Source organism: Colobus angolensis, unplaced genomic scaffold, assembly GCF_000951035.1.
Source record: "Colobus angolensis palliatus isolate OR3802 unplaced genomic scaffold, Cang.pa_1.0 Scaffold106, whole genome shotgun sequence".
Taxonomy (NCBI): Eukaryota; Metazoa; Chordata; class Mammalia; order Primates; family Cercopithecidae; genus Colobus; species Colobus angolensis.
The window spans coordinates 4,268,333-4,281,508 of record NW_012111586.1 but is presented as its reverse complement, the minus strand read 5'-3'; the positions used below and the strand labels follow the sequence as shown (position 1 = coordinate 4,281,508).

At 39.6% G+C, this 13,176-nt stretch overlaps 1 protein-coding gene across 3 annotated transcripts in view; it reads right to left on the bottom strand.

Annotated features, from left to right (window-relative positions):
- Positions 1–13,176, bottom strand: part of MAST2 (microtubule associated serine/threonine kinase 2) — a 245,133-nt gene that overhangs the window by 36,778 nt on the left and 195,179 nt on the right. For all 3 annotated transcript variants that reach the window (XM_011946611.1, XM_011946619.1, XM_011946626.1), the window contains one exon: positions 761–836. In XM_011946611.1, the coding sequence (XP_011802001.1) occupies positions 761–836 (76 nt within the window). The remainder of the gene's footprint in view (positions 1–760; positions 837–13,176) is intronic.

The following is a 13,176-nucleotide window of genomic DNA, read 5'->3' as shown; positions in this document are numbered from 1 at the left end:
TGATTTGGATGGATTAATCTCATTCAGCTTTCTCCATGTGTGTACAGAGCCTAGGTATGTGATTTGGATGGATTAATCTCATTCAGCTTTCTCCAAAGGCCTGATGATATTCCAGCCACAGGCAGAGCTGTCAGCGTTGCTGCCCTGGGCCAGAGACAGGTTTGTATCACTCTCAAGAGGGGAGAAACATGGGAGGTGGACCATAAGCATGGCTTTATATGCACCAAATCTTTCTAAATTCATGGAAGGAAAAGTGAAGTCCCTGTAGTCTCTTTATCACCCAAATGAACTCCAGTTCAAAGTCAAAGAGAGAGGCACAGAGGGCCCTTCCAGCCGCCTTAAACTAGCTGAGTTAGAGAGGATCAAGAGTGTAACTTTGGATCCTCCTGGAGGAGAGCTTATTTTCTCATTGATCACTCTAGGACAGTTCTCAATTGAGAGTGTAATGCTTTGGAACATACCCGCAGGACATCACGGACTTAAAAAAAAAGTGAATTGTACAAATAAATCTACTTTTACTTAATATCTACTCTCCTGTGTAAATATTCAAACACAAATACATGGGGCTCCTACAAAGCAAAACCAGAACACGATGATTACAACCTGGGAGAGGAAAGCAAAGACAGAGTTTTGATGGATGAGAGCTTCAGGTAATACACTTGAAAGAGTAGTGACATTTAAGGGAGGAATCTGACATTCAACTAACCCTCATGCAAGTGCCACAGGTGCTGGTCCCAGAGGAGGTTTTCTATCAACTTACCTACGGGCAGGAACAAAGGAAAACTGAGCAGGTGCATTTGGAGAGAAATTCCGGGGGCTGTCCAAAGGACTGTTACCTGTTGATGGGAAAAGAAATGAAACTGTGTGAGGTTTGCTTTTGAGGAGGGCGGACATGACCTTCGGGCAAGAAATCTTCCCCTAGCACTGGCAATTATATGGTTATTTTCTCAGGGCCACTATCAGTTCAATGAGTTTCTGTAAAAGTTTCATAGCCCAGAGGTTTTCTCCCTTGTTCCCAAGTTTCCTATAACAACCCATGTCTCTCAGACAACCATTCTAGATCTAGCAGCAACTTGACTATTTCCTGCCCTCCTAGGAACACAACCTGAGACTTCAATCTGTCTTGTCAAGTGAACCAACATTCAGAAGGCTTAAAGAGCTCATTCAGTACAGAGGGTATAGCCAAATGTTCATGCTTTCTCAAAGGACAATAGGACCCCAATCCAAAAGTTTCTTGAATATATATCTCTGCGCACTGTATCCAAGGGCTAAACCAGGAACATGTGTGTTTTAAGGGGAAAGAGAAGTTCTCAGGTAGGGACTCAGGACAGTAGTAAACCTTAAGATAGTTCATAATTAAGGCCCCCAAGTGTACAAAGCATACCACCATTTCTTATTAGTATTCACATGTCCCCTATAACTTGCTAACTTAAAGCTCAGAAGCTTTGAACAAAACTGTAAGTGTACCTTTGTACTAATCCCAATAGTTCTTAAACCTAAGCCTGCCATATTTCTCTGGGCTATCTTCTAGTTGGGGGCTGGTACATAGGAGCCCCTAGCTGGCAGTTGTTAATATGACTCTACTCAAAAGGCCATGTTGAAGTAAGCACCATACTCCATGCTGTGCTGGCACCCCTCTAACCCCTGTCCACCTCCTCACTTCTGTGCTTACCTCCCAGGGGCCTGGTACTTCAGCATGCGCTGGCTTTCTCTTGGATAGTATGTTTCCTGCACAGGGTATGGATGTTCCAAGTTGCCAAAAACCTACCCCTTTGTTTCCCATTATCTGTATCCAATAGGGTTTATATAGCACGTAATGTGTTTTTATACTGATCTAGTACAAACCAGCCTCTCAATCAGTGCTCCTACTACCCTATGCAGCAGCACCTCTGTATCAATTATATAATGGCATTGTTTTTGGTTGAATGAGAAAGGCATTTTCAGCTTCTTCTCACCCCCAGGTGCATAAAATACACAACTTCATCCAGTGGATATGCTCTCAACATTGCATAAACTCTGGATTTTCCATGCTTTGTGTTAGGACTATCTGTTATGACCTCTCCCCATCTTCTGGCTAGCAGGCACCAGGATATAAGGGAAGTGATCCTGAGTAGCTATTTCCTTAGCCAGGACTTAATATGGATCAGGTCTCCTCAGAAGCATCAAGGCTTATTTTTTAAAAACAATTTTATTCTTTCTTGATAGTGTCATCTCATGTCAAAGATTAACAAATATCCAGTTTGATTCCTGACATGCAAAGTCAGATGCCCTTTGTTGGTTCCCAAAACTACCCAGCTAAATCCTCAAGGAGATGCCTGGACATGAGCATCCTATAATAACTAGCCTTCCAAGGATCGGTCTGGGTACAGAGGTACAAAGAACCTTCCAGGTGCTCATAGTAGAGCTAGGGTTACATAACACACACATATGTCAGAAATAACTAACACCGAGAGGGAAAAAAATTGTCAAAAAAACTAAACAGCACCACTGAGCTGTAGGACAACTTCAAGCAGGGGGAGGGGAGAGGGGGATACAGAAAAAAGATAGGGAGAAATAATGACTGACAACTTTGCAAATTTGATAAAAACCATATACCCACATGTTGTGTGACAGGTTCTTTACCAGATTACTTAAAGGTACATATGTTCGCTGCCTGAAACTTGAGGGCTAGGCCCATGGCAATGGCACCCAGCTGAGGAGCAGGTATCCCTGAGAACTAACCAAACATCCTAGAGAGTATCTGAGAACTTCTCAAGAAAAACAGTATCACTGTTCAAACACAATAGGCAAAGATCCAGAAAATTAGCTTAAAAGCAGTTTAGAGGGAGCCAGGCGCAGTAGCTCAGGCCTGTCATCCCAGTTTGGGAGGCTGAGGAGGGCGGATCACTTGAGTCCAGGAGTCCGAGACCAGGCTCAGCAACATGGCAAAACACCCCATGTCTTAAAGAAAAAAAAAAAATGCAGTTTAGAGACAGGAGGCAGCATGGATGTCCAGAGCCGTCCTGCTGCAGTCCAGGAGCGCCTTGTATGTAAGCTGAATACACTCATCTACTCATCAAGCTCAACTTGTCTGAGTCATTCTTTGGTCTCATGGCTCCTTCCCAGTTTAGGTGGGACGTTGCAGCCCCAAGTTTTTCTTGTAACATCACAAATCGAAGAATCTCTAAGAATCCCAAACATGAGAAAGAGGAAGAAAAGTACATCAAAGAATGTCATAATTAAATCGCTCAAAACTCAAAATACAGAGAAAAATCTTAAGACCTAGAGCTTGGTAGAGCTGGGTGAAGTGAGAAGAAGATGTTATACAGAGGAACAAAGAAGGATGACAGCAGATTTCTCGTTGTAAACAATGCAAGAAGACAGCAGACCAATATCTTTAAATTATGGAAGATATGGGCCAGGCGCAGTGGCTCAGGCCTGTAAATCCAGCACTTTGGGAGGCCGAGGCGGGCGGATCACGAGGTCAGGAGATCAAGACCATCCTGGCTAACATGGTGAAACCCCGTCTCTACTAAAAAATACAAAAGAATTAGCCGGGTGTGGTGGCGGGCGCCGGTAGTCCCAGCTATTCGGAAGGCTGAGGCAGGAAAACGGCGCGAACCCAGGAGGTGGAGCTTGCAGTGAGCTGAGATCGCGCCACTGTACTCCAGCCTGGGAAAAAAAAAAAAAAAAAATTATGGAAGATATGGCTATTCTCCTGCCAACCTAGAATTCTAGACCCAGCTGTTGTGTAGTAAAGAATCTGACTGGCCTTAGTCCCCAGTTCCTCGGAAGGAGCCTCTAAATCCTTGGAATTTCAAAACCCAAGTGATAGGAGTGCTTCTGTTATTCATGATGGGGCCTGATACTTTATGCTAATGATATAACTCAGGATGGAGGCTGGCCACACCTGAAAGATCAACCATGTAATTGGAGGGTTGGGACTTTGAGACTCATCTAGCACGAGGGAGTGCTAGTATTCACCTAGGACTTTGGGAGGCCCAAGCAGGCAGATCACCTGAGGTCAGGGGTTCAAGGCCAGTCTGGCCAACATGGCGAAACCCCGTCTCTACTAAAAATGCAAAAATTAACCGGGAGTGCTGGCACATGCCTATAATCCCAGCTACTCAGGAGGCTGAGGCAGGAGAATCGCTTGAACCTAGGAGGCGAAGGTTGCAGTGAGCCGAGATCGCACCACTGCACTCCAGCCTGGCTGGGTGACAGAGTGAGACTCCGTCTCAAAAAAAAAAAAAAAAAGGGGGTGGGGGGTTTGGGGCACTTGCTATCAGTCTGACATAACCTGACTTCCCAGAAGTGGTGAGGGGCTAGAGATTAAGTTCAGTCATATGGCAAATGAGTCGATCAATCATGCTTATAAAACAAAACCTCACTCTGGACACAAAGCTCCTGTGAGCTTCCCTGCTTAATAATAATTTCCATGTATTGGTATACATCGATGTGTAGGAGGGTGATGCATCCTGACGTCACAGGGAGAAGGCAGTGGAAGCTTTGTGTTGGGACCCTCCCAGACCTTGCCTACACATGCCTTCTTTGGTCAGACCTGATTTTTATCATTTTTGCCACAATAAAATTGTAAACCTAAGTATAGTGGTTTCCTGAGCTCTGTGAATCATTCTAGTGAATTACTGAACTCAGGAGGTAGTAAGAAACCTCAAATTTGTATCCATTTTGTCAGAAGTATGGGTGACTCGGGAACCCCAAAACTTCTGCTTGGTGTCTAAAGTGAGGGCAGTTTTGTAGCAGACTAGGCCCTTGTAAAGTTTGGCCTAATTTGGGGTAGTGTCAGAAGTCATTGTACCAGCAAAAAAAAAAAATTTTTGAGATGTAGTCTTGTTTTGTTGCACAGGCAGGAATGCAATGGTATGACCTCGGCTCAATGCAACCTCTGCCTCCTGGGTTCAAGAGATTCTCCTGTCTCAGCCTCCCAGGTAACTGGGATTACAGGCACACGCCACCATGCCTGGCTAATTTTTTGTATTTTTAATGGAGACAGTATTTTACCATGTTGGCCAGGCTGGTCTTGAACTCCTGACCTCAAGTGATCCTACTGCTTCAGCCTCCCAAAGTGCTGGGATTATAGGCATGAGCCACTGCTCCTGGCCTCAGCAAAAATATTTTTAAAAGACAGAGGTAAAAAATAAATACTTTTTCAAACAAAAAAACTAAATAAAATTCTCAACAGCAAACCACACTACAAAAAAATGTTTTAAAAACATCCTTTAGGCAGAAGCAAAGGATACTAGGTGGAAATATGGATCTGCATAAAAGAATGAAGAGCAATGGGAAACTTAACTACATGGAAAAGGATGCATGACATTTTCTTGTTATTTAAATCTATTTAAAAAGCAGTAAATGTTTAAATAATAATAATATTATTACTATTAAATAATAATAGTGTGGGATTTACAACACATCAGGATCAAAAGTTTGAAAACAACTATATAAAGGCTGGAAGGGGAGAAATGGAAGATTCTAATCCTGTATGTGAAGTGGTATATTATTATCTGAAGATTGATATGAGGGATATGTTAAAGATATATACTATAAATGCTAAAGCAAACATTGAACAATAAAGGGTTATAGACTATAAGCCAATAAAGGACACAAATGGAATAAAAATACACACTTAACCCCAAATAAAGCAGCAAAAGATCACGGAAGAAGAAAAAACAGATGGAATAATTAAGAAACAAATAGGAGGTGGTAGACATAAACAAACCACATCAACAACCACATTAAATGCCCCAATTAAAAGGTAGAGATTGTTAGACTGGATTTTAAAAAAAGAAAGATTTGCCAGGCGTGGTGGCTCATGCCTGTAATCCCAGCACTTTGGGAGGCTGAGGTGGGAGGATCACCTGAGGTCAGGGGCTCAAGACCAGCCTGGCCAACATGGAGAAACCCAGTACAAAATTAGCCGGGCATGGTGGCACATGCCTGTAATCCCAGCTACTCAGGAAGCTGAGGCAGGAGAATCACTTGAACCTGGAAATGGAAAATGGAGGTTGCAGTGAGCAGAGATCACGCCATTGTACTCCAGCCTGAGCAACAAGAGCGAAACTCCGTCTCCAAAAAAAAAAAAAAGACTAAGAAACTGAGTCAATAACTAATAATCTCCAAAAAAAAAGCACCTGTTTCAGATGTTTCACTGATTAATTCTACTAAACACTTATAGAAGAAATGATACCAATTCTCTACAATCTTTTCCAACCAAAGATGATTGTAACATGATTCCTAACTCATTCCACGGAGCCAGTATTACCCTATTACGCAAATCAGATAAAGATATTACAAGAAAAAAATGCTATAGACCAATATCTCTTATGAAAATAGATGCAAAAATTCTCAATATTAGAAATATTAAATCCAACAGTGTATAAAAAAGTTATATACCATCACCAAATGGAATTTACTCCAAGTATGCAAGGATGGCTCAACATTTGAAAATCAATTATCCACCACATCAAGAAACTAAAGAAGAAAAACCATACAGTCACATCAAATGATACAGAAAAAGCACTTGACTAAATCTAAAACCCATTAAAAACTTTTTTGATAAAAACTCAGCAAACTAGGAATAGAGGAGAACTTCCTCACTTGACCAAGAACATCTACAAAAGACATACTTGTTAACCTTACTTCATGGTGAGAAACTGGGTATTTTTTCTCTAAGAATGGGAACAAGGCAAGGATGGCCTCTCACTACTCCTATTCAGTATCATACTGAAAGTCTTAGCCAGTGCAATAAGGCAACAAAAGGTGGTCGGGTGTGGTGGCTCATACTTGTAATCCTGGCACTTTTGGAAGCTGAGTTGGGGGGATTACTTGAGCTCAGGAGTTCGAGACCAGCCTGGGCAACAGAGTGAGACCCCCATCTCTAAAAAAAAATAAATAAATAAAAAAGCAAAACAAAACCAAAAAGGCAAGAAAAGGAAATAAAAGGTAAATATATTAGGAAGGAGGAAATAAAGGTGTTTATGTTTAGAGATGACATGATTGTCTATGTAGAATATTCTAAAGAATCAACAAACAACACTCCTGTAACTAATAAGCAATTACAACAAGGTTGTAGGATACAACGCTAATATTAAAAAGTCAATTGTGTCCCTTTACACCAGAAATGAATAATCCGAATTAGAAGTTAAAAACACAATACTATTAACACAAAAACTGTAATGCCTACATATAAATTTAACAAAATATACTGAAAATCTATACACTGTAAATTATGAAACTCTGATGAAAGAAATCAAAGATCTAAATGAGACACTGCATGATCATAATGGAAGACTCAATATTACTAAAATGTTAATTCTAAGCAATTTGATCTATAGATTAAATGCAATCCCAATAAAAATCCAAGCAAGTTAGTTTGTGAATACTGACAAACTGATTCTAAAGTTTACATGGAAAGGCAAAATGACCCAAACAACCAATACAATACTGAAGAATAAGGTTAGAGGACTGATATTACCTGACCTCAAGACTCACTATAAAACTATAGTGATCAAGACAACATGGTTCTGGTGGAAGAACAGATACATACATCAGTAGAACAAAGCAGATAATCCAGAACAAACTCATACAAATATAGTCAACTGATACGTGACAAAGGAGCACTGGCAATTCAATGAAGAAAATATATATTCTCATTGACGAATGGTGCTGGAACACCTGAATATTCATATGCATAAAAATGAATCTAGATACAACTTTTACAAAAATTAACTCAAAATGGGTCATGAAAATGATCCGAATGTAAGATTTACCTAAATGTAAAACACAAAACTATAAAACTTGTATATGATAACACAAGAGAAAATCTAGGTGACCTTGGGTTTGGCGATGAATTTTTAGAATACGAAACCAAAAGCAAAACCATGAAAGAAAACATTAATAAGCTAGACTGCATTAAAATTAAGAACTTCTGCAAAAGATACTGTTAAGAGAATGAAAAAGACAGACCACAGACTAGGAGAAAATATCTGTAAAAAACATATACTTGGCTGGGCACGGTGGCTCATAGCTGCAATCCCAGCACTTTGAGAAGCTGAAGATGGAGGACTGCTTGAGCCCAGGAGTTCAAGATCAGTCTGGACAATATAGGGAGATCTTGTCTCTACAAAAAATTTAAAGATTAGTTGTGTGTGGCAGCCTAATGCACCTGGTCTCAGCTACTTAGGAGGCTGAGGCGGGAGGATCATTTGAGCTTGAGCTGTAGTGGACTGTGATTGCACCACTGAACTCCAGCCTGGGTGACAGAGCAAGACCTTGTCTCAAAAACAAACAAGAAAAGTCAACCCCAACCCCCAAAACAAAACAAAAAACCCACATACTTGATAAAAGACGAATGTGCAAAGAACTCTTAAATCTCAACAAGAAAACAAACAACCCAATTTTTAAAATGAGCAAAAGATCTGAACAGCCACCTCACCAAGGAAGATATACAAATAGCAAACAAGTATATAAAAAGATTCTCAACATCATTTGGCATAGGAAATTGCAAATTAAAACTACAACTGGATACTCATACATACCTATTAGAATGGCTAAAAAGGATGGGGAACAATAGGAACTCTTGTTAGTAGGAATCCAAAAGGTACAGCCACTTTGGAAGAGTTTGGCAGTTTCTAAAAAGCTAAACACAGTCTTCCCACACAAACCAGCAATTGCACTAAATAATTACTCACTTGAGTTGAAAACTTGTCTACACAAAAACCTGAACATGAATGTGTACAGTAAGTTTCTTCGTGATCGTTCAAAACTGGAAGCAACCAAGATGTCCTTCAGTAGATGATGGATAAACATACTATGGCACATCCATACAATAGAATATTATTTAGTGATGAAACTAAACCAGCTATCAACCTACGAAAAGACAGGAACCTTGAAGGCATATTGCTAAGTGAAAGAAGCTAATTTGAAAAGGCGTAAGATTCTGACTATGTGACATTTTGGAAAAGGTAGGTATAATTATAGAGACAGTAGAACAATCAATGGTGCCAGTGGGGAGAAGATGAGGGACAAAGAGGTGAAGTACTATGCACTATTTCAGGGAAATAAATCTACTCTGTATGATACTGTAGTGGTGGATACATGACATTATGCATTTGTCAAAACATACAGAACTTTATAACCTAGAGAGTAATGTAAGGGGAAAAAAACCTTTAAGCCTTGGTTTGTCACCTCTAAAGGCAAATTTAAAAAAATAACTTATGAGGTCAGAGGATCCCAGAGAACAGAGACTATGACAAGAGAATCTAACTGTAGGCCGGGCGCGGTGGCTCAAGCCTGTAATCTCAGCACTTTGGGAGGCCGAGATGGGTGGATCACGAGGTCAGGAGATCGAGACCATCCTGGCCTACACGGTGAAACCCCGTCTCTACTAAAAAAATACAAAAAACTAGCCGGGCGAGATGGCGGGCACCTGTAGTCCCAGCTACTCGGGAGGCTGAGGCAGGAGAATGGCGTAAACCCGGGAGGCAGAGCTTGCAGTGAGCCGAGATTGCGCCACTGCACTCTAGCCTGGGCGACAGAGCGAGACTCCGTCTCAAAAAAAAAAAAAAAAAAAAAAGAATCTAACTGTATTACAAATGTATGAAACAACATCACTGAAGAGGGTGAAGGGAAAAGTGCTGACCTAAGAAACTTTGGAAATGAATGAAATCAGTAAGACTAAAGATCAAAGGAACTACAGGTAAGTACTGAACTCAACTTGATAAAGTTGTTTCTCAGGGAGTATGGGTTAATAATTTTGATACTGCTATACATGTATATTGGAACTCAGTAATTTATGTGTATGGATGGTGGATGATGGGACCCAGATTTCTCATTGCTGGGGTGGAAATTTACAGATCAGCAAAGGGAAGAAGCTAGAATGATCCATGTGATATTGAATTGGAGCCAGAGACATCAAGAAGAATTCATGTTTAATATAAATACGGACAATTACATATAAAAATATTTATAGACATGTGTATTGTCACAGGTTAGCATACATACTAATACTATATTTCTTTGATCAATCAGCTAAGAGGGATTAAAAAAAGGACACCCCAGAAGAAACAAGCATACCTAGAACCCAGATCTTGATTTGTAATGCTGTTCTCCAATTTGAAAATCCACACTTCTTGGAGAAATGGCTGATTCCAGGACTGGGGTCAGAAATATACAACATGAGCCTGGAATATCTTATAGTCACAGATAGTAAGGAAGGGATAAAACAACAACAAACCAAAACCAAAACCAACCAACCAAAAACCACCAAATTGATGTATGTCATGGGGGAAAAGGAGCCAACTGCAAGGACCTCAACGGCCAAAACTGGAACAACTTAAGCAAAAAAACTAAAGTGTTAATGGATTACAGTCTGATCTAGATAATAAATACCTATTAGTTCATACTGATATAAATGACTGAATAAATAAATGGGAAGAAGACCAGTGAGGACGTAATAAATAAATGGGAAGAAGACCAGTGAGGACGTAGAACACCTGAACAACATGACCAACAAACTTGACATAATTGACACTTATAGACTACTACCAAACAGTAGTAATACACATTCTTTTCAGGTGAACACAGAACATTTGCTAAGAAAGATCACATTCTGAGTCATAAAACAAAACTCAATAAATTTTAAAAGGATTCAAGTCATATAAAATATATTTTCTGACTACAATGAAATAGAATTAGAAATCAGTAACAGAAAGATCTCTGGAAAATCCACAAATATTCCTAAACAGTATACTTCTGAATGATTTGTGGGTCAAAGAAGAAATCAAAAGGGAAATTAGAGGCTGGGTGTGCTGGCTTACGCCTGTAATCCTAGCACTTTGGGAAGCCAAGGTGTGGGCATCCCTTGAGGCTAGGAGTTCAAGACCATCCTGGGCAACATAGCCAGACCACATCTCTACAAAACATAAAATAAATAAATCAGCTGGGTGTGGTGGCAGGCAACTGTGGTCCCAGCTACTTGGGAGGATGAGGCAGGAGGATCGCTTAAGCCCAAGAAGTTGAGGCTGCAGTAAGCTATGATCAGCCCACTGCACTACAGCCTGGGCAACAGAGCAAGACTCTGTCTCTTTAAATAAAAATGAAAACACATGTCATACTACTAAAGCAGTTCTTAGGGGGAAATTTGTATCACTACATACCTATATTAGAAAGGAAAGATTAAATCCCAGCACTTTGGGAGACCAAACTGGGAGGACCATCTGAACCCAAAAGTTCAAGATCAGTTGGGACAACATACTGACACTTGGACTCTACCAAAAAAAAAAAAAAAAAAAAAAAAAAGAAATGACCTCACTTTCTACCTTGAGAAATTTAAAAAAGAGGAGCAAATGAAACCCAGAAGAAAGGTAATCGTAAAGACCAAAGCGGAAATCAATTAATAAAAAAATCACTGTAAACAAGAGAGAAAATGTATAAAACCATACATGACACCAGGCATAGTGGCTCACACGTTTGTAATTCCAGCACTTTGGGAAGCCAAGGCAAGAGGATTGCTTGAATCAGAGGTTCAAGACCAGCCTGGGCAACATGATGAGACCCCATCTCCACAAAAAATTTAAAAATTAGCTGGGTATGGCGGTGTGCCTGTGGTCCTGGCTACTTGAGAGGCTGAAGTGGGAAGACTGTTTGAGCCCAGGAGGTTGAAGCTTCAGTGAGTCATGTTTGTGCCACCCTACTCCAGGTTGGGTGACAGAGCAAGACCCTATCTCAAAAAACAAACCAAAAAACCCAACAAAAAACATACACAGGTTTTTGAGATCAATAAAATTAAAACGACAGACAGACTAATCAGGGAAAAAAAAGACAAAACACAAATTACCAACATCAAGAATGAGAAAGGTGACATTTCTATGGATTCTATAGTTATCAGAAGAATGATAAGGCAATATTACAAACAACTTTATGTCAATTAATTTGACAACTGAGAAGAGACTGAAAATTCTTTGAAAAGGTATACATTACCAAAGCTCACTCAGAAACAGATAACCTAAATAGTCTTATATCTATTAACAAAATTAAATTTATAATTTAAAACCTTCCCACAAATTCTAGGTTCAGAGGTTTCACTGAATAATTCTGCCAAACATATAAGACAGAAATAGTAACAATTCTACACACTTCCAGAAAATTGAAGAGGAGGGAATACTTTCCATCTTATAACCATGAGGTCAGCATTACCCTTTATTTTCGATAAAAACTTTTAGCAAACTAGGAATAGGACACATTCTTCAGTTGATAAAGGGTATCTATGACAAACTGAGAGCTAACACCACAGTTAACAGTAAAGACAAAATGCTCTAAGATCAGGAACAAGGCAAGAATGTCTATGATTATCATTTCTATTCACAATTATACTGGGAGTTCCAGCCCAGTGGAATAGGCAAGTTGTCTTTATTCATGGACAACATGAGTATCTCCGGAAAATACAACAGAATCTACAATAAAGTTACTGGAATAAGAGAGTTAGCAAGGCTGCAGGATAAAAGATCAATATACAAAATCAACTATATTTATATATACTGTAAACAATCAGAAATGAAAAACAACAATACCACTTATAATTGCATAAAAATATGGAACACCTAGTGATAAATCTGACAAAAGAGGTATAAGAACTTCAGAAAACATGTTGAGAGAAATGAAGGATGATCTAAGTAGCTGGAGAAACAAAGCATGTTCATGGAGAGATTTGATATTGTTAAGAAGTTAATTCACTCCTAATTGATCTACAGATTCAGCACAATCCCAATAAAAATACCAGCTGCCTATCTGATAATCTGATTTTTAAATTCATATGGAAATACAAAGGACAAGACGCCAGACCAAAAAAAAAAACAAAAAAAAACAAGAAACAAACAAAAAAACAGTACATACATACTATAATAACTCCATTTAGATAAAATTCTACAAAATCCAAAGTAATCTACGAGTGACAAAAAGCAACATCAGTGGTTGCCTGCAAGTAAATACAAAAGGGCCTGGGGAAACTTTAGGAGATGACAGATGTATTCATAATTTTGATCATGGTGATGGCTGCAGAGATGTATATACATAGATTGAAAGCTGGTTGGGCACAGTGGCTCACGCCTGTAATCCCAGCACTTTGGGAGGCCAAGGCAGATGGATCACCTGAGGTCAGGAGTTTGAGACTAGCCTGCC